This window comes from Rhea americana, unplaced genomic scaffold (assembly GCF_003343005.1).
Source record: "Rhea americana isolate MKP2758 unplaced genomic scaffold, rheAme1 scaffold_20, whole genome shotgun sequence".
In the NCBI taxonomy this organism is placed as follows: domain Eukaryota; kingdom Metazoa; phylum Chordata; class Aves; order Rheiformes; family Rheidae; genus Rhea; species Rhea americana.
This window is the reverse complement of record NW_028186150.1, coordinates 4,095,345-4,118,324: the sequence shown is the minus strand read 5'-3', so window position 1 is coordinate 4,118,324 and position 22,980 is coordinate 4,095,345. Positions and strand designations below refer to the sequence as shown.

Genomic DNA, 22,980 nt, shown 5'->3' with positions numbered 1-22,980 from the left:
GAATACCATCACTAGGAAGGCAGACAGGCCTCAGCAACCTCACAGCTTCTTGACCCTTCGTTTGTTTACTGTTCTACACTTAAAATACTGAACAACTGACAATCCATCTCAAATCCTCTTGTGTACAGAAGGATATCCATAATAACAGGAATTGTTGAGCATCCTTTATCAAGGTGAGATTTCCATACAGATTTTTATGGAATAAACCCCTTAAATCGTTATTTGAAAACAAGAAACCAAGAGACAAGACACCTTCTGTCTTGTTCATTAGCAATACAGTCAGGAATCACTCTTGAAATGTCTTCTCTCTTTCAAATGCTGACAACAAAAACATTCTTTCTACTGACCACAAGTATGGAAAAGATTAGCCAAAATTTTAGCAAACTGAAGCAACTAAAGATGGTTTTTAAAGGGAAAGATTAACAAGCATCAGATCTACCAGGTTACCTGTGAGAAGCACAGTTACAGGTTTAAATGACTCTAGCTTACACAACGGTCGACCACTGAAAGAACAGGACCGTATGAGCTCAAGAGGACACAAGAGACAAAACCATCTATGTTGATCTCCCTTTTATTTTTTAAAGTGACCAGAGCTAGATTCATTGGAGATGAAGCAGAATATCAAAATGAATCTGTTTAAGTTATCATTTTCAATTCTTTCAATACTGTTAAACCTTTATAATCCCCACTATATTGCTGAATTTTGCAGGTTAACTACTTATCGCTAAGTAAACTCTTTATTGACATGTAAACAAACCAGAAGGGAATATGATATGAGAGAATAAGTTACTATTTATTACCTATTTTGGGAAGTTGTCAGGGTGGAGACTACTCCTCTCTGAAGGTCTGGAAATTACCCAACATATAGAGGATACCCTCAAAAAAGAGTAATTCCCTTCTACTAACAGATTTTCCTGATGTCATGGAGCATCTTTGGAACAAATCTTCATTAGTTTCTTTAGTGTTTATCTGGGGAAATTTAGATGCTAAATTTCAAGAATCAAAAAAAAAAAAAAAAAAAAAAGGATAGGCTATGGATGGACTGCAACACTCTCAGTATAGGATAATTTTTTGTAATGGCACTCTTAAAAGTACATATGCTGTACAATTTCTGTAGCATTCATAATCCCATGATGTACAAAAAAAACAACAGGAATGGGAAATGAAGTCTCTGAGCTTTCATTATCTCATATTAACAGAGCAGTAGTGCTGCTGCGTGAACAATGAAAAGTCTCAATCATAAGTAATCAGACAGTACCCAGGCATTTGGATTACCCTGGTAACAACAGTAGAAAACAGAGGTTTTAAGCAGCATTTGGATAGAACAAGAACAAAAACCTTAATGCTTCAAGAAACATTTGTTCACTTCTGATCTTGGAAGATTATAAGATAAATACTTCATATTTTATGCTTCACTAATAAATCCACAGTGCTAAGAAGAGGAAGTTTTCCAACACGTATTCCTTATACTGAGAAATTAAAAGGCTGAAAAAATATCTTTTAGTTACAGATTTTCATCCATACAGTTCCTGCCTCTACAATAAAAGAAGTCACCTACCTATGAACCATGATTCTGTGTTGTTATTCTATCTACTGGAGATTTTAATTAAAAGGTTCCAAGCATTCCCCATCCTTGAGCATTCATTCCCGCTGCGTACGTAAGCCAAACAGAGGAACACGTGTATGTACTATACACACCAAAAAGCAACCCACTCTTGTAGCTCTTAGGAGCTTATCATAGAAAAATATTTATAAATGTGGAATTTTCCAAATTTTAAGTGGTAACTAATTTCTAAGATTAAAAACAGCAGGTTCTTCCTTGCCTTCCTAACATGTCTTTCAACTCAAAGAAAAATACTTATCTATTAGCACCTATTAAAATTTGTGTTTAATCTATCATTTTTATTGTACCATTTCTTAGCACTTTAATTCTAATATACAAAAACTATATAATATACTGATGATAATTTTTCAGTCAATATATTAAGTTTTAAATTGACTTAAACTAAGCTTATGCTTACCTGATTTGAGAATCTCATGCTAACATTCCGCTGATCTTGTGGAGCTATATAACGTCCTATAGGATCAATATCTTTAGGACTTACTAACTCGTCAGCTGAAAGTAAACCAGAATAAAAATACAAAATGACTTGAGTACTTTCCACAGCTTCTAAAAAGATGCATGCAAATGTATTTTATGTAGTCAGTTCTTCTATAATCTTTGTTTTAGATCAATATAATTTACAGACTAAAAGAACAACCAGCAAAATTACATTGATTTTAAAATTGATATCCCTTAAGTAATGTTCTTACTACAGTCAATTATAACACTGTAGTATATTTTAAAAGATGCTTTTTCTAGAGAAATGTGTAAAACAACATATGCAGATAATATACTTTACAACACACACACAAGACAGAGAAAAAGTCCTCAGCCCACATTTATAGAATTATTCTAAAGCTTTGAATAGAAATTCAACACTCAAGTACTTGTTTAGCTCTGAAGAACATACAGCCTCTATCTCAAGGTCATCATGTGTCTGTAATCCTAAAGGACAAAATTGTAGCTAAGTATCAATGACAGCTCAAGAAGAAATCTTGAAGAATAATCAGATATACTTGAAACTTAACATTTTCTACATGGAGTCTTTTTAAGTGGAAAAACTCACTCTCCTGAATGGAAGTCAAGTACTCCAGTAAAAGCAGACTATTAAAAATTTCAACAAATGTCTTGAAAAAAGGTTCACAGTCCACTATGAGCTATTTTACCCTTTAAATAAGCATTCTCCCATCAAAATCTCATTTTGCATTAAACAGCCCAACCTTCCTTTGATTTCTGCACTAGAGGAGGTCACAGTGCGCTTTCATGTCTCCTATAAATAAGTCAACAATTGCAACAGGAAATGAGCTGTTAGTCCAAAGACAAATAACTGATGATGGCATTAGCTAAATTCAGCTGCAACAGAAATCCAAACCATTTACTGCTTTGAAAAGGAAAATTCTCCTGAACACTACACTGTGCAGTAAATTAAGACTGAGTTTAAATAATTTATACACTCAAACATGCTCTGGCTCAGTCTTAGCAGTGCTTTAAAAGCATGGAGAGCAAAATAGATAATGCAAAAGGAAGAAAATGCAGGGGCAGATGACAAAGGACACCCTGGCTAGGTAGTTCACTGAATAAAACCAGAGGGAGTCTACTGTTCCTGGGAGCTGTGCCAGTGAGCGTCAGCCATCAGCCGCTGTGACCACCTCCCAGCCAGGGCCTTCTGTCGAGAGAAAGCGGCCCAGCTCCTGGCAGGAGCAGAGCCCGTCCCTCTGCTCTGTGCTGCTCCCGTCTCTCCTCCCAGCCTCAGCCCCTCTTCTCACTCCATTCCCTCCAGCAACACACTTCCTCCCAGAAAACATTCTGCAGAGTCAGTGCATATTCAGGTGGTTATTTAAAATAACTAACTAAACAAAAATAATTAAAGAAAAATTTGAATACTGAAAAATTAACACATACAATTTATTAGCATACTAGGGCATGAGTTACAAAAACATATTTTAAAGGAAACATTGACCTGAACTCCAGTGCATGCAAGTAGACTGATGTTGTCTAAAGGCACTTAGGTTAAATTATTTACAGTAGTGTTGATGCAATAAAAGAAATTAACCAAATTACTGCAAAAAAAAAAAAAAAAAAAAAATCAGTGGCCTTTTTGCCTCATAGTTCTTAAAGGCAAGAGTTGTTTCCAATATTGTTGGTTTTCCACTGTTTTTTTACATTGACTTACACTGTTCAGTAATTAAAATATGTAGCCAAAATCATTTCTTCATGGAAGTAATTATGCAAGTAGAGTAATATGACATTTAAGGTAATTTTCAACATTTAAACTGTATTTAAAGGAAGAATTTCAGTAAATTCTCATCACCACTAACACAAACACAAGTTTATTGGAATCCAAAAGCAGAGTCTTCTTTGTAAGCTCTGTTAACATTATTTGTATAAGCAAAAGCTGACAAAATTTAATCTATTTGGATTTATGCTCTAAAAAATATTGCTACAAACCTGTAACCTAGTTTTAGGCAGTACTGTATCCACAAAGCAGGATACAAGATATACGCACCTTCAAATGCTCATCTAATCTCTTCTATTTTAGAGGAAGGATAAAAACATCAGACTAAAAAAGATTATCACTTTTATCTGATAATACAATTGTTCAAAATTGTAACTTACCTTGCTTAAAGCTATAAAGAATCTAAACTAAATGCTAGAGACAATTTGTAAACATCACTGGACTGGTACAGTTGATACAGAGACATTTAATTCAGAGTAAGCATCATGTTAACATATTTTCTCATGGAGACAAGGAAGTAAGATAGAAAGCCATGAAAATAAACTGCAAATGAGAAGCCTATCATGTTGAGAGCATTTTAAAGATTAGACTATTTTATAAAATATTCTAGTGAGCTTCACAGTGCGGTGCATGCAGCATGAAAATCTATTATCAACCAAGAAGAATAAAAAGCAATGTTTGCCTATCACATATGAACAAAAGCAGAGGACACATGCTACCAACAGTCCATTCAAAACTTAAGCCAATGGTTTTGCTCATATTCAAGAAAAACATTAGTAAGACAAATACACTTCACATCTGACAAGTCAAAACCTGACAGAGTTTGAATTCAGCTTCTTACCCAGGAGCTTTGCAATGATGTAAACTGCCTGTCCCCACAGGAAAAGCCTTCCATCGCGTCCATTGTTACTAGGAAATCGTTTTTGACTACCAGGGTTTTTCTTTTCCAGTTCAACAAAATCAGCTGGCACATAATAATACTTGGGTACAACAGGACACCCTATGGAGTTTTAAAATAAATATATTAAGTAAATAAGTCATATTCCACTTCCTTCATTCTATGATTTTATTTCCTTTACAAACCTGAGATCGATTGAAAACAGGAAAAATTATATCCTGAATCATCATTTACTGTTACCTCTCAAAACCACCATCAACGTAGTAAACCAAGAGCTATGCCAAACAGTACTTTAATTTTTAAATATTTTCACAGAATCTCTCCCTAAAACTCATACTCTATCAGCATAGTAGCTTATCATGCAAAATAAATAAATAAATAAATAATTTTTTTTTTTTTTTTTTACTGAGCAAAATGCATTACAGGAAAAATCAAAACTGCATTAAAGCGACTGGGGAGTGGCACATTTTAATGGCCAGTATTAGAAAACTTTTTGAAATAATAATTAAAAAAAAGTAATCAAAAGTAGCCTAGCATTTAATTAAATGGAAATTATAATTTTTGGCAAGTATACAATACAAAGTTAACAGTGCACTGCAATTTTGAAAAAATCTAAATGTATGTAAAAGAAAAACAAATTGATATGCTTTCAATAAAAATAATTATGTCCTAATATCATCTTTAATCGACTTTAATGTTTGATTTATTTATGTAAGGAACAAGTGATAAACAAGATAAAGCAGAAGTGGCTGACTATTTGCTTAGATCAAAAAAATAAATAAATTACTAGCAAGAAGATGAGAAAGAAAAATGGGAGATAAAAAAAATATTCAAATAGATGAGGTATCAGAACCCACCTAAAAGTTTTAAGATGAAGCATTCATGATGACAATTCAACCAAGGCAACCATAAAACTAATTTAGTGTCATTAAAAATCAGCACAGAGAAAAGGTCAGAAAACTTGCTATGCTTTGAAAATTTGGTAAGGAAATGTTTGTATTTCTCACAAACCAGACTGGCTCACTTCAGGAAGGATTCCAAGTTTCCAAACAGCTAAGACTAAAATATTTTGCATCTAGTTATGTAAAGCAAAGGCAATACCACAAAATCCACTGTACCAAAGATGTCAAAAACAGGTGATTACTACTAATAAAAGATAATACTCAAAGAAGTTTTGAAGCTGGATTGTCAGTGTATTGAAAGCTATTTTGTTTCCAGACCATTTTTTTGTATTCCTCCCCTCAGAATTCCTCAAACACATGGTCTTTTTCTTAAGCTGAATTTTGGACGGATGCACTTGTAGGCTATCAATGTTCTTGTCTGCAGTTCCACCAAAACTGCAGAGCACAAAAATCTATGCAAGAATGTTTATATTAATTTTCAGAAGTTGTCACTTTCACTGCTCTAAACAAGTAACTATTTCATATGAGTTATACCAAATTATTTTGCAGATGTTGTTAAGTCAAGAATCAATGGATGATATAACTAATTCCCAACCATATCTAAGTGGAATCATGTAAATATCTATCTGTTGGTAGTTAATACCCTCCTGCAAAGGCAAAGCGGACTTTGTAAAAAATGAAACACAGGTCAGTGAGGAGAAATAACAGGGTACAGTGTAAATCTTACATTTATATCAGCATCATTTTTCCAAATAATAAAATTACTGTTATTATCATACTTCTACAGTGCAATGTATCTACACAGAACAAATTAGTTTCATGTTAGTATTTTGCCTTCAAGCCACATTCTGATAATATTATTTCTTTTGACTGTAATACTATTAATAAAAATGTCCGCATTTTAAATATTTTAGCTAAAACGGAAAACCACAATATTTTAAAAGAGATTATCAGATAATACCTTCAGATGTATGTTGAAGCAAAGGATCCAGAAGATCCTGATATTCCTTTACTTGAGCAGGATTTCCTCTAAAAACTCCTAAAAAATAAAATAAAATAAAAACTCAAAGTAATTTATTTAATGGAAGAGGAAACTGTTCTGTAAACTCAATGTTCATAAAAGAGAGAAAACAAAGCAAAACACAACTCTGCATGGGGCAGAGTGCATGGGGCAGTGCCTACAGGCTATATTGCCCATGAGAAGTAGAAGACAAAACTGTAACTCTTCAGTTACTCCTACAGCTAAATCTCACAGAGATCAAGAATCAGCCACTGTTTTATCACCTTAAATTGAAATCAGTGGCAAGTTAGACTGCATAAGAAAGCTTGGAACTTAGAGAGGCTCAAGAGTGGACTAGCTTACTACCTATAAATAACTCCTTTCATTATCACAGAACGCAGAAGCTGATGTGCCAGCGTGGAGACACACAGTCTCTGTTCAGCTGGCTCTAAATCTTTATGACAGAGTTTCAAAGTGATCTAAAAATGAATTGCCTAGAACTCCCAATAAATACAAAAGGAATTTGAAAGAGTAAATCCAAAAATTCCCTGTCAGAGATTTGTAAATGGAATCTTTACAATGATAATTTACATAGATATTATATTTTAATCATTATATAGGTTCAGTATAGCTTACACCCCATGAGATGTTAAATAAAACAGTCATCTCTGTATGATGGTGCTTTGGGGAAGAAATTGTTTAGTTTGGGATGTACCAGTATCTTAGTATTTTTCTGGTAAAAGTCAGTAGTTCCCCAAATTTATCTGATGAATATTATAACATGACTAGAGTCCAATTCATACAAGTTTGTATATGAAAAGATATATCAAAAAAAAAAAAGCATTTTACTTCATTGAGGAAAAAACCTACAACTTCACATATTACATTGATTTTATTTTAGAAGAGAGAAACACTTCTAAATATTTAAAGGGAAACAAGTTCGATGAAAACTATTTGTCACACACCTTTCACTTTTTGCATTTCATTTCTGTCCCTGGTTTTCCTTTTCAATTACATTCTTCCATATTATTCAAATTAGTTGTAATATTCCCTTCATTACCTTATCCTTAAAAATTACCATATTTCTCCAGATTCATACAGAGATGTTAAAAAAAAAGGCTATTAAAAATACTATCCAAATATATATTATCCAAAAAGTCATATTGACTTGTTTAGTTCAATCTGTCCCCTCACCAATATATGCTTATCTACTATCTAGAGAGTCCTAAACAATTTTCTCTTGAGAAAAATGCCAAAGGGAAAGCAGTAGTAAAGTAGTCCTTTTGTATTCTTAAAAAATGTGAATTTTGAAAGGCAAAAATAAGACAGCAAACCTCATAACCTATTAACTCATACACTGAGAACAAAGGTACCAGGAAACAGTATCTTAGGGGAAAAAAAATAGATGCGTGTTCACTAAGCAACATAAGGATTTAACACAAAATCTCAGAAAATTATTCTTTTATGTTATTTTAAGAATATACAATAAGTGATTCTACTGAAAAAAGCTGGAGTTTGACTACTCTTAAGAGATTTTTTTCCTTCCATGATTCTTTAATGCTCCACCCAAAAAGAGAACTAAGTCTTTCTCTGTTATATTTTTAAATAAAGTAAGTTATAAATAGAGGAATAAAAATCACATGCCAAAAGAAATAAATGCAAGGAAAAAAATCAGTTGCAGATCTTGGCAGACAAAAGCTTGCACACAAAAAAACAATATGTTTAAGTGACATATGGCAACTATGTCAACACATATGAGCACAGCCATGATATCAGAGTGATATTCTGACTGCCTTTATTTTTAAATTATTCTGCTTGACAGATAGTGTACAGCGTAAACAGATGCATTTATGTGAGAATACAATTATTTTATATTAAGAATCATCTAGGAAAGATGTGTTGGGTAATAATGATCTTGACCCACAAAGAATAACAGAGTTCCTGTGAGTACTAATAGAAAACGTGTAACTATAGTATATCAGCTGTCACTGACAGAAAAGTTGATGAGATTATTGTTTTGTATTCTAAAAGAATAACTACATATATAGTTACCAGAGTATGTTCTGCTATTCTTTCAAAAAGGAAACAAAAAAAGAAATTTTGTTCATATGGGCAAAACCAGGTTGTTATGGATAATGGTTCGCAGGACTCTCCATCTTTTGATGGAGTCCTGTCCCACTGTTATAGAGGTAATACAATCCAGTTATCAGGAGTTGTATAGGTATTCGATACTTCAGTATACATTTGTGGAAAATCCTTTCTTCTGTACTCTGCATGTGTGTACGATGGGAAAAGAGGCTTTCAGCAGAACAGCATTTACAATGTAGGAACTCGAGTTTTTTCCCAGTGTTTTTATTTTAATGACATTTAACTGTAATTTACTCCTCCTATTTCACTGTCCTTTTGCAATTTAAGTCTCTCTGTACCTCTGCATGTACTTAACATTTTGCATTAACAGATTTTGTGGATTTGGAAAATGAAATTTCTTCAAGGTTTATTTAAAAATCTATATGAATTTTTGAAGTATATTAAATATTATATATATTTCCTTATTCAGACTTTCTTTCTATGTGAATTTAGCTTCCATCCTGAAATCTCCCCATGAATTCTTTTGGTATGTATTCTATTGTCAAGACAAGGTTTGTAGGTAGTGGTAATATCTTTATTAGGCAAGCTGGCTACGTGGAAAAATTCAGCCTGGAAGCACAGGCATTTGAAAGAGAAAGTTGGTCATAGTGTCCTTATGCCTGGATTTCTTCTCTTCTAAGTTCTGTTTCATTTGCCACAGAACATCCAGCTTGAAAAGGCCTGCTGCAACATCCAGTTTGTCAACATGCTCTTGCTCAGCAGCTCTAATTGCACCTCCCTCATGTGCTGTGAAGTTCTGATATACTATGCAGGGTTTTAAGGCTTAAAAGTCAACGTAGGAGTTTATTTTAAAAATAACGACTATCTTTTTCTTAAATCAGTGACACAGAGTTATCATTAAAAGTGTTGAAATATGTGTGTGTGGGGTTTCCCTGAGACAGAACTCTGAGTGACATATTTAGTATCACTGAATTACAGTTTATTATTATAAGACAAGAAAATCATTTTATATTTTTCCTTTAAGAACTCATCTCTGCAATGCCTTCATAGAGCAGGAACGTAAAGCCATACTTACCATCAATTATCATGAAAATAAAAAACAGAGGGAATTCACACTCAATGCCATCAAAAAGCTATGAAGAAGAAAAATAATCAGACATTTCAACTTTTAGGCTTAAAGAAGTGCATTTGCAAATTCTACTGAATCATTTCAAAGCAACAAAAAACACACATCAGTGTGAAAATACTTCAGTAAACTATCTTTACCTTTAGTTTACAGTTTATGTCTTGCTAACGGCAGTTTTCACTGTGCCTTTACACATGCTATGGCTCGTTCTCAAACAAAATAGTTCTATCAGCTACATTTTATTTTCCCCTGAGAAACTATCCCAGGAGTGGAAAAAAAAAAAATCATTTATCTAACCTTTATGGATAAGCACTGTGGTCAAAAGCAAAATTGTTTTCTATGCGCTCAGACAGTAGTCAGCTGTGAAATTAAATAAAATGATAAATAACTTCTCTATTTGTTATGTGAAACCAACTGTATCCTAAATGTAAATGGAAGTACATTCATTACAAAACAAATCAACGACTAACCTGCTGACTTAGCAATCTCTCAAAACTGCACATGCCAAATTACAAAACGCATCTCCTTCATTAGAAGGGATTAAGAATCACTGCACAACTCARTGTTCCAAAAAGTGGTTTTGCTTATTCTTATTTTATATTATTTTATTTTTTCAAGTGTAAGTGCTGCTTAAACATTTTAGAAAACCAAAATCTGTCCTTACATAGGCTAGGTATTCCTTTACCTTAATTTCCGCTGGTTTATAATAGCGCCGTGTTCTGTCCTCCAGAGCTGTTCTGTATCCATCTCTCAGAAATCTTTTAAATCCATATTTTCCTTTTAATTTTCTAATAATTTTATCTAGTGTTTGACTGAGCAAAGTCTCATCATCCAAAGCAAATGCAGGATAACTAAGACAAGGTAGAAGAGCTGCATCAGTATTCTATAGAAGGAGAGGGGAAAATAACACAATTAAATCTCTGAAATTATTTGATACATGTACAAAGACTGCATCTCTCATTCAACAAAATATACAGTTGGAATATCATTTTATCTTTATCAAAATTGCAGTACTGATATATTAAAAGTGTGCAAAGTAGAACTTCTAAAAATAATTATAAAAAGGCGGAAAGATAAAGAACAAACCAAAAATTCAGAAATACGATTTAAAAGAGAATGATCTCATTGACTCAAAATCTAACTTACTTTACAGTTGATAACCTACACTGGTAAATGAATATATTCTAGAACTTTGTGTTTTTAGAAGTCAAAATTATCCTGCAGGTTATTCTTAAAAAACACCACCATATGGTATAGTATGCTCAGGAAAAGTCACGACACTTATTTTATAAAGGTGCAGTCATGAGAAGTGACTGTGATTAAAGCACCATTTCTAAAACTTTTTTTCAGAAATATTATTTAGCTTCTGTAACAAACAATCTTTTCTGATTTACATTAAGGTGACCGCATGAAACTATCACAAATGAAAAGCACAAGAAAAACTATTAACTAGTGCATCATCACTACAGGCAAGCTTACAGAAACACAAAAAATTAGTCTTAAATTCTAATTCTGACATCACACGGTATGTTTTTTTTCTGCTGATACAGCTAAGAAATACAACCATTTCAATTAGGCATTCTTGCCAAAAATCAATGATATAAACCCATAAAAAGAAAGAAAAAAAAGAAAACAATTTTAAGATTGCTTCTAGAGCATTATAAAGTAATTTATCAATCCAGCTTCTGCTGGAGTATTTCAAATCTCTAACAAACAATACATAGCAAGAGACATCTAAAAGAACATTAGACTATAAAGAAGTAGCTGACAATGCCTTTTATTTTAATTATCCAGTATTATAACTCTGCTATAATTCTTCTATAAAATGAGTACACTATTAATGTTGAAGACTAATAGTCTGTTTCATGTGCAAAATTCTATCAGATCACAGAATGAACAAAAACACAGTAGCATTCTATTATCACTCATATTAAGTTACTGACTTTCAAAAATCAAAATTACCTTTTGAGGCTAATATTAAAATAGAAAATCTTTTTGATAAATCTGCATTTATGTCACTTATATTTAATCACTGATGAATGGTTATTTGTAATAACAGTATTAGAAAAAATCCTCCATATTTGGCAATTTATAGAGAGACAATCTTAAATTCTTTTTTCCTAGATAAAAGAACAAATTAAAGCTGAAAGAAATACAATGTTTCAAAAATACAGACTTTGAGTTTATAATGGAAACTCAGCCATTAGGCTGAAGACAAGACAGTCACCAAGACGACTGCAAACTCAACTCAATTTATTGCAGAGTATTATTATTTTACTTGTATTTTTAAATAATTTAGAAGGCTACCAACAGGCTGCCATTCTGACCTAAATATTTTATGCCATAGTAATTCCATTTCAGAGAAGCATCTACACCACAGTGATATTTAAGAAGCAAAAATCTAACACCTTCACAACAAATTCCTATCTTTAATAAACAGAATATAATGGCTATCATAAAGCTCAGAATTATGTTCATATCAATCTACTTTCTTCACACTCTGTTGAGATGAATTCCATTTAACTACTCACATGAGACCTTGACTCCCTGGGTAACAATGAACACAGAGTCTGTCTGTTACGGTTGTGGGCATCAAAATCCACAAATATGACAGACCAAGAGCAGCCCTGTAAACAGAACATAAAATTAACTTAAGGGAAGGAAAGAAAGATCAGTATATTCTGGTGAAACTATCTGACCTTTGTGTTAAGTTATAGAAGCCTTGTAGCTGACATTTTTAACCAGAAAAAGAACCACAATACTAAGTTGAAAATATTTTAAATTTAAGTACAGCCAAAAGATTTTAAAAAACGAGAGAGAATTTCAGATACTAAAAACGTTAGCTCTTTTTGTCTAATAGTAATTTTGAGTCATATCACTCATTTAAGCGATAAACTCTTCCATTATTTCTTGGACAGTAGGGATTGCTGACTGCAGTAGCTGTCTCTCCTTCTGTCTGTAGGAACAGTTCCAAATGGTTATGTTGAATATTTCATTACAAGTCAGAATACAAATAACTGGATATTCACCTAAGGTATCACTTTGGAAAAGGACACACTAAGCAAAAATGTCTTGCTTTTCAGCCATTATATTACGCTTTAATACGCATACCCAATTCGCTTCTCAGAAAAACTAAAAATGTTGGCAAAAAGTACGAGAAGACCATTCTCCAGATTCTCTTATAGGGGTTTAAGAAGAAGAAAGTCTTGAAAGCCTGAAAGACTTTATTTCTGATCCATCTCTACCAAGAAACTGAACTCCAGTTTTAAATAGCTGGTGTACATTTAGGAAGTCTATTTTCAATGTTTTACCACAGCTTTATATGAAACTTAATCTCAAAAAAACAGTATATGATATGCAAACATATTTTATACAAATGAACAAATACATAAAATGATTTTGTCTTTATACTGGTCACAGACTGCATAAAAAAGCCTTTCTAAAAGCTACTCCTCTAAGTACTACTCACTTGTCCCTAATATAGAAACTAATATAGAAACTATAGCTCGCACACAAAGAATTGGAATTACTATAACCAGGTCAAACTTGAAACAATAGTCAATTTGTCATTAAAAGTGTCATTTCTAGTGCGCACATGCTACCAGTAAAGGTGGGGGAGAGGAAGGGTGTAATGTATCAGCATTCTTGCAATAGTGATGACCAAAATCTGGTCTTTTAAGAGGAAACTAAAGATCCAGTCAGAAAACATTTTATTGAAGACGTGTCACACAAGCATTTACTACAACTATGACTTTTAACTCTCAGTCCATTCACTTCTGGGAACCTATGCACTGCTATCTAAGCACTCAGAAGGGGGGAAAAATTTTTTTCAAGTAGTAAGATAGAACCTCAATTTTTAGGCAAGCAGGCATACTACCTATGGAAAATTTTAGAACACTGATAGTTTAAAACTTTGAAAGTCATTGCTCAAGAAAGATCAATGTTATTGACACCTACTTCTTGGCAAATCTCATTTCCTAGTAACATTCTTTAATTTTACACTATATGACTCAGTCAGCTTTTTGACACTTCCTGAAACACTCAGGAAAATTCCCATAGCGGAGATACAGTTTAATTTTTAAACAGAATCCACATTTAAAAAGTAGGCAATTTCTTGGAAACCCATGATTGCCAGTAAAAACAATCCAGTTCACTAATGAATAGCTATCTTCATATACCTTGTAAATGATACTGAATTATATTATAATCACATTGGAAAATACACACAGCACTGAGCTCGCTCCTTTAATGTCACAGATACCATACCACATAAATAATTTTCATTAGTTCACCAACTTTCTCCTACTACTCATTTTACTCATCATACTCATTTTACTGAGTATTCTACTGTCTTAAAAATACTGTTTCAGAACACAGCTGGTCTGATGATCAGAACTTGAATTTCCACCTACATTTCCAAAAAAACCCACCCAACCAACCAACAAGCTAATCATTCTTCTTTTTGTGGCAGCATTAGCATGTATTGATTTGGTTTTCCAAACAAAATACCCTTCTCTGCCTTAGTATTTATCTCCACTCTTATTATATACGTAATCACCATACAAAAACTCAGCTTTAGCTTTGTTAGGCTAAACAAAACACATTGTTCTTCTCTTCCCCATACAAAAATTATCCATTCTCCTAATCATTCTAGCATATATACTGAATAATAACATATATAAACAATCACTTTTCTTTTCATGATTTACTGTTCTACTTTCTTCTTAAGCCAGATTCAGACTGCTCACTAATCTCTAAATGCTTTCATACACACTGAATGCAACTCAACATGTATGAAGGAAGAGTTTCAAATCTGTACTGCAGTCAAAAATTCTTTGGGGATTCAAATGCATTTTTTCATTTTTTTTTCCAAATCATAATTTGTATTTCACAAAACCACACGCATTCTGGTTTATAAATTAATTATTTTTCACCTCCCTAAAGATTGCAAAATTCTGTAGTATGGACACCATTACAGCGACATTGATTACTTTTAGAAATAATGATTTTCATAAAGTAATATAGCAAATATAGCTCATAGACAAATATTTTTAATTACTATGACTAGGTCAAACTTGAAACAATGTTCATTTTGTCACCAATTGTGCCTTTTTCAGTCCACATATGCATCTTTCTGGACTTTCCATTTTACCAAGTTATCTAAACCTTGGCATGAAGTTCGGTTACATAGTTTTTGCTGATATGCTGGGGGGGAGGAGGCGAATTTAAAGGTATTTGGATAAAATGGAATTCTTACAGTACTGTTAGGAAATCTCAGCTAATTAGCATCAAAATTTACTCCAAGTCACATCTGGATGATAATTCATTTAAGAATGATGTATTAATATAAACTAAATCTAGAAATTTGAGTCAGCCATTTTAAGCCTTCAAAAAATAAAATAACAAATGATTCCAAAGTACTTTGCAAAACTAAACTGAAACACAGACAGCCCCCTTTTATAATTTTTCCATATCCAATTCCCACCAACATCAGCAGAAGTAATAATGATACAAGGATATTGGGATTGATCTATGATCAATTCACAATTAAAGCTTATAATAGAATTTTCCTACTGAAGTCATATATATTAACCACTTCATTAAGATTTATAAGTCTTGTTTCAGAGATACACAATACATTGAGAGAAAAAAAATTAAGTCTAGCATAGCATATTAAAGCTAAATAATGAGAAACTAAATTAAGAGGCAAGTACTGTCCTAATTGAAGTAAACTCTTATCTATTAGCCACTCTGGTAATTATTAACTTCTTTTTAAGGTTATATAATCTGTTGCATCTGGAGTTGCTATTAAGGTTGATTTTAAATTTTAAGTATTTAATTGGTGCATTAATATCAGACATAATAGTAACACAACTATCACACAGATTATGTGCAAACACAAAAGCAAAAAAGGGAATGAAAATTCTTGACTTACTGAAAAATAAACGTTAAATGGTCATTATCATCATGAAGTCAATGGCCAAGACAGAGAATGCTAGAATAAAGACTGCTTATATTAAGTAACCCTTGATCCCCATTCTCCAGGCTTCCCATCTTAATCCCAGTCTCTTTGCCCAGCTGGTTTCAGCACATTCCAGTGCAGTTCTGTTTACATCCACTCCTTCCTCCCGAACGTCTGAAACTTCTTCCCTGGAGTTCTGAGCTGGGCTGCATAATTCTGTTCCATTAGGGTCAACCACCTCAGTACGGAGGTCATGATGAGCACAGCTATCAACTCCCGTATTTAGCAATAGTTTGGTCCCAACAGCTAGAATTAGCAGTCACAAGAAATTACCGGAACTTTGCAATAGTCAATTATTACTTTCTTTATAGCATCTGCACATATTCACTATATTTAGCACATTTGAGTTAAGTGTAAGCTAGGGAAGATCAAGTCCAGATGGAACACTGAGGTAATCTATCTATCTATGAAAAAACTCTTAATGTGAAAATGCATTTTCTTTTATTGAGGAAGCATTAGAGTTATACCTTGACTACATTTTTATGCTTATAACCCAAATTTTTTATGAAATATTTCTGGTAGAAAATGAAAATAAATAGCACTAAAAAAAATCCTGCATTTATGTGCAAGTACACACTCTTCTTTACATGAATGCAGATAAAATCTGGAAGAAATTAAAAGCTAATCATTTTTCAAGAGAACATTCATAACTGTTCCTCATTGTATCTGCCAGCTAGAAAGCATACCAAAGGACATTTTAGAAATATCTGAAGATAAATTAAGGAGGGTTCTGTGATAGCACAAAAAGTAGCATGACTTCTTATATATTCTTTTTTAACGCTTTTAGAATTCCGGTATTTGGAAGGAAGAAAAAACATCAGTTTAATGTGATTATGAACAACCAACTTGTAAACTTCATATTTTGTCTTCTGTGAGTGCATGCACAAATGACCACAAAAACATCCCCAACATAATATACTCAAAGATGTGTAACACACATGTATGCATAAGGGTATAGATGCAGTCCTATATATTTGTATTTATTAGTCTCTTCCAGCATCCACAATATGAGTGAAAAAAAATGATTAGAAAGCCTTAGTTTTCTTTAACATTTTTTTCCTTTTTTTTTTCTTTTTTTTTTTTTTTTTTTTTTTTTTTTTTTTTTTTCCTAGTGATGATTTCGTGGGTTGCCCTGGTATAGCTGCAGGTGCAGACAAATTCCTCTTGAGGTGCTCAGCAGGATTTCTTAAAAGAAATTGAAGCACAGCTGGAGATAAGCATAAAAACTGACTCTGCTGCAGCATGACTTAAGGTCAAAATGGTTGCTGTTTATGCAAAATCTCTTGGAAATAAATTCTCAAATCATTTAAACTGGTTTTGCTTCAGCAATTTATTCAGGCATTTCAGAACCTAGTAAAATATCATTTAAAAAGAAATAGCAGCCTAAGTCACTGGTGCTTGAGATTTTTTTTTTGGAAGGTAAAGATCGTATGTGAACAGGGTTTTTTTTAATGAAATACTGACAACATTTAATTAATAGTTGATCATTATTTAAGATCCTTGATAGCGTCTAGTTCTTAACCCATTACATTACTGCTTCTAAAATATGAAGTTAACTATTCCAAAAATAGACCAAAGGTGTAAGTCTTTCCAAAATATTTGTGTACCTACATAGGCACTTTCATACTTCTCTTCACATAAAAGTAAAGTAATCATCAATCATAGAATCATAGAATCAGTAAGGTTGGCAGGGACCTCTGGAGACCATCTAGTCCAATCCCCCTGCTCAGCAGGGTCACCTAGAGCATGGTAGACAGGGTTGCATCCATGTAGGCCTTAATATCTCCAGAGAAGGAGACTCCACAACCTCTCTGGGCAACCTGTGCCAGTGCTCCGTCACTCTCACAGGGAAGAAATTCCCCCTTCACGTCCAGGCGGAACTTCCTGTGCTTCAATTTCTGCCCATTGCCTCCTGTCCCGTCGCATGGGACAACTGAAAAGAGTTTGTCCCCGTCCCCCTGACACCCTCCCTTCAGGTACTTACACACATTGATAAGATCCCCCCTCAGTCTCCTCTTTCCCAGGCTGAAGAGGCCCAGCTCTCGCAGCCGTTCCTCATAGGGTAGGTGCTCCAGCCCTCTCATCATCCTCATAGCCCTACGCTGGACTCTCTCCAGTAGATACATCTCTCTCTTGGACTGGGGAGCCCAGAACTGGACACAGCACTGGGCCTCACCAGGGCTGCGTAGAGGGGCAGGATCACCTCCCTCAACCTGCTGGCAACACTCTTCCCAGTGCACCCTAGGATACCATTGGCCTTCTTGGCCGCAAGCGCACATTGCTGGCTCATGGTCAACTTGTCACCCACCAACACTCCCAGGTCCTTCTCTGCAGAGCTGCTCTCCAAAAGGTCAGCCCCCAGCTTGTACTGGTGCCGGGGGTTATTCCTCCCTAGGTGCAGGGCTCTGCACTTGCCCTTGTTGAACCTCAGGAGGTTCCTCTCTGCCCACTGCTCCAGCCTGTCCAGGTCTCTCTGAATGGCAGCACAGCCCTCAGGTGTGTCAGCCACTCCTCCCAGCTTGGTATCATCAGCAAACTTGCTGAGGAGGCACTCTGTCCCCTCACCCAGGTCATTGATGAAGAAGTTGAACAGGATGGGACCCAGTACTGAGCCCTGGGGGATGCCACTAGCCACAGGCCTCCAACTAGACTTCATGCCACTAATGACGACCCTCTGAGCTCTGCCTTTCAGTCAGTTCTCAATCCACCTCACCGTCCGCTCGTCTAACCCACACTTCCTGAGCTTATCTAGGAGGATGTTATGGGAGACAGTGTCAAAAGCCTTGCTGAAGTCAAGGTASACAAYRTCCACTGCTCTCCCCTCATCTACCCAGCCAGTCATTCCATCATAGAAGGCTATCAGATTGGTTAAGCACAATTTCCTCTTGGTGAATCCATGCTGGCTACTCCTGATCACCTTCTCAATATTGGCCTGAGAATGTATTCTAAAGTTTTAGAGGCCGTTAAGTAAAAAGCAACCATTCTGTTGTCCCACGGCACTGGTACACAGATAGATATGCAGATATGAATAAATAAATGTATATATTATATACATACACGCACAGAGGAACAGATATCCACAAAAATCATAATGGATGCCAAAATCTTAAGAGTCATCCTAGACTGCTGAACAGCTTTGAAAAGTTTGAATTAAACCAGCTTAGTTTTTATGAGAATATAAGCAGCTTTTTTGCTAAAAACAAGTTCTTAAAACTATTTTCAATGTTCATGCAACTGTCTTCTGAAACAAGAGCTTGAACATGAAAGATCAACTGGTCTGATATCAAGCACATAACTTTTTCCAGTAGTAGTTTAAACAAATTTATTTTTACCTTGAAATGGAATAAAAATAATAGACCTAACACCATCAGTAACTACTTATCAGTTAGTACAAAATGTAGCAGTAACAAAGAGCTGAGTAGCATTACTTCCTTTACACATAATGGCTTCTCTTCCAAAGAGAAGTCACGTGTATGTCTGAAACTAGAAAAAAAGAGGAAAAACTTCTAATTGTACACTTCCTTTACAGAAAGGAAAATTCTATCTTCAAAGAGTTTTCAGTCTGCAAATAAATACTCATGCTTGTTTCTCAGGCTAACAGCCTCAGCTGTCCCTCAAACCATGACTTCATACACACCTACATTTTGATAGTTCTTCTCAAAAGTTTCCTGAATTTCTCTAGGTCCTGGAACTTTCAGATGGTTCCAAGAAATGTGGAGAACACTGAAGTAATACTACTAGTCAAAGTGCAGGAATGGTGACTCCAGTAAAGTACAATCACAAATAAAAAGATTTCAGTTGAACAAAAGCATTTAAATAGGGAACTGATAGCTGCTGGATATGATTCCAGGCTTTAAAAAGGTCATATAAATTAAAAATGACTCGTTTGTCCATGAGGAATGAAAAAGTGTGGAACTGCATCTGGAAAGCAACAATACTAGTGGTATATTGATATGAACCTTCTCAGGGTGCTAAAGTAACACAAGATGCAAAGAAAGCCATCTCACAGAGATGAGGTTGCACTAAAATTTCAGATTCTAGTTACAAGCTTAGTGATATATATATAAAAAAAAGTGTCTTATGCAGCAATGTCTCCCTTCCCCTCACCAAAACCCAAAAGATTCATATTTTCAAGGTTATGTTCACAAGGGGTTGTGTAAGATTAATTTTTATTTTGAGTTTCCAAGACATACTTACGCTATGGAAGAACAAACTTCCTATTGTTTTTAACAATACAATACTGAACACACAAATCAGCTTAAAGAACACTGCTACCTTTTCTTTAGCATTAAGTGTTAATACAGTATGTCTCATTAATCTAGACTAAAATATGGACTAGGTTTTTGAATTTATTTGTATAGTTTCTAGAAAGAAGTTTATGATGAAACAGTATTATTTACAAGTCACATGTCTGTACAGCAATACACATTTCTGCACTACACATTTCATCAGTAAATAGAACACAGCTACATGTCCAGACACTTCACACAACTGTAAAATTTCTGCAAAAGAGTGAACAACATATAAGCCTTACATTTTATTTTTCAGTTAGAGATCAGAATTAACACAGAAATACTAATCGTTACTTTGTAGGCCTTCTCTGATCCATACATTCTATTTCACAGATTGGAAAATGGAAACACAAATAACTAAGCATGCTTTAATAAATCAAACAGTACAGAAGCAAACTTAGAATATAATTTTGACTTTTTTTCTTCCAGTCACACCTTTACCATAGACATAGCTTACAGCTCACTAGCTCACAAAGACAGCACCTCAGCATTCTTCCGTTTGCCATTTTCCTTTTTACCAGCTTCTCTCCTCCCTCTCTCCTGTGCCCCATTTTCCTTAGGGCAAGCCAATTCATTTTGTTAAGTTTCTTAAAGTTGAATATTTGAAATATATACCTATCACAATATCAAGATCAGCTCCATCAGAGTTCCAAGAGAAAAGGAGAGCACAGATATTACAGAAAAAGGAAGAAAAAAGAAAAAAAAAAACTAACCTTGAAGTCCTCAAGATTATATGGAAGTTTTGCTCCAAAAGTATATAAGTAATATTTCAGATCAAGGTCACAATATAAAATTATTAAAACCTACAAGGATCATATACTGCCTCTGAACAACTGCTTGGCTGCAGAAAAAAAAACTACCAAAGTATAAAAATAAGCTACTTAGGTAGAAGAGTATCACATTCTTTTAAATCAAGTTTTGGATGTCAGTTAACCCTAGAGGAGGTATTGCAAAACTAGCATGTTTCATCAATTAAAGTTTATTTTTTTATGAAATGTAGGCATTTGAGTATGTGACCAAGGTGCACTAGGTACAAGGCAAAAAGAATGAAAGCTTCCAAGGAGACAATGTAATATGGAAGGCTTCACTTAGGGTATTCAACTCACCACATTGTGGCTTGACCTACTTACCTTCCTTCCAGACAATTTACAGGCAATCCTCACCAGCAAGTTTACAACCATTTCTCCACACACTTGACGCTATTGAACTTTCTGTTCAGCTGCACTCCTACCTTTTTTCCTACTCATTAATAACACTGATAGCTTGACAGTGACATATCTCTTCCATTTGTACATTCTCTAGACCATTAATTCAGAATAGTATTCTTTTATTTTAGCTATAGATTACTGTGGGTAAAACATCTGAAAAAAATCCATGTAAAGTTAGAGACTGTAGAAGAGGAATGCAAGTCACTAAGAAAAGGGCTTCTTTTTTGACTGATTTTACTGCATCAGAAAACAAAAAGTCAGGCCATGCAAAACAATAGCAAAAGAAAAATTTTCACTAATATGCAGCATACTTGAAATTTAAAGCTGATAAAATAGCAGTAGGATGATGAACATGTAACTTGTTTAAAGTCTTGATCAAAAGCCAAATGAAAATGGAAGTGATGCAAAGTATATGTGGAGAGATATAGTATATTATATTATATCAACCGATAGAATTGTAAGAGATGATCATCTTTGGCACACAAGCCCTTTTTCATAAGAACCTGTAATCACTTAGCTTTTTTTCTTTTTAATTTAAAAGGAAGAAGAGTAATACTTGACTGTAAGGACAGTAATGATTTTTATCAGATTTAATTTCTGTACCTGAAACAGAACGATCAGTTTGCAATCTAATTTTCTTAAGCTGAAACTGAAGACACTGTGCAACATATTTTTAAAATAACTGCTGTTCTATAGTGTAAGCCATTACTGCTATGGAAGGAGAAAAAGAAAATATTTTTATTACCTGATTGCCAAAGAGATTGAAGCCATTAATTGCTTCCAAAGCTGCTTTTGCCAGCCCCACGGAGCTGAGGAAGAGGAAAAAGGAGAAAGAATTATCATAATTCAAGCTCAGAGTAAAATTTAACATATATTTGACAACTCTTTCAGAACTATGATTTTTTCTTGACTAATATTTTGTGCTTAACCTCTATGTTAATAAAACGGTGATGCAGCAAGTTTTTTTTTTTTTAAAAAAAGACCCTTTTGAGCATTTTTCTTTGTCTTCAGATGTGAGACACCATCTGGAAAGAGCGCTTCTGCTCTCACCTTGTTACTGGACATCTGGCATTATGTATTTCAAGGTCTTGCTAATAGTGTGTTAACAGAGGATTTACCTCAGCACAATTTCTGTGGTCAGCTCTCAAGTATTAAAGTTTAAGAGACTGATTTCTAACTGGTTTTCAATATAATAAAAGAACACATTAATCTGGATTCCAAAAAGGAGAAATTTCTGATGTTACCCATATCGCATCTCTTACTTCACTTACTCAGTGACTAGTATCTACCACAAAGAAATACTGCCAACAAGCTTTTCAATTAGCAAGTTCATGTTTTAATGTGTAAAAGCACTAACCATATATACTAAAATCACTAACTAGTATAAAAAATTTAGCTTAGTTATTGAATACTAACATTATACAGCACACACAAAAATATAAGCTAGAAGACTAAAAAGGTTGTTTTGTTAAAAATACAGTCTTAAGACTTTCAGTGCAATCATTTTTAAGAACAAAAAGGAGAATCAGCATTCTCTTTCAACACACATACTTTTAAGGAAAATCCTAAAATAAACTAATAGAAACCTACATATATTTGACAGGT

At 34.1% G+C, this 22,980-nt stretch overlaps 1 protein-coding gene across 4 annotated transcripts in view; it reads right to left on the bottom strand.

The window, feature by feature from the left end:
- Positions 1-22,980, bottom strand: part of PHKB (phosphorylase kinase regulatory subunit beta) — a 93,264-nt gene that overhangs the window by 36,671 nt on the left and 33,613 nt on the right. For all 4 annotated transcript variants that reach the window (XM_085303816.1, XM_085303813.1, XM_085303815.1 and 1 more), the window contains 7 exons: positions 22,121-22,184; positions 12,385-12,480; positions 10,539-10,736; positions 9,803-9,860; positions 6,601-6,678; positions 4,681-4,839; positions 2,022-2,116 (listed from right to left, as the gene is read on the bottom strand). In XM_085303816.1, coding sequence (XP_085159942.1) covers positions 2,022-2,116; positions 4,681-4,839; positions 6,601-6,678; positions 9,803-9,860; positions 10,539-10,736; positions 12,385-12,480; positions 22,121-22,184 — 748 coding nt within the window. The remainder of the gene's footprint in view (positions 1-2,021; positions 2,117-4,680; positions 4,840-6,600; positions 6,679-9,802; positions 9,861-10,538; positions 10,737-12,384; positions 12,481-22,120; positions 22,185-22,980) is intronic.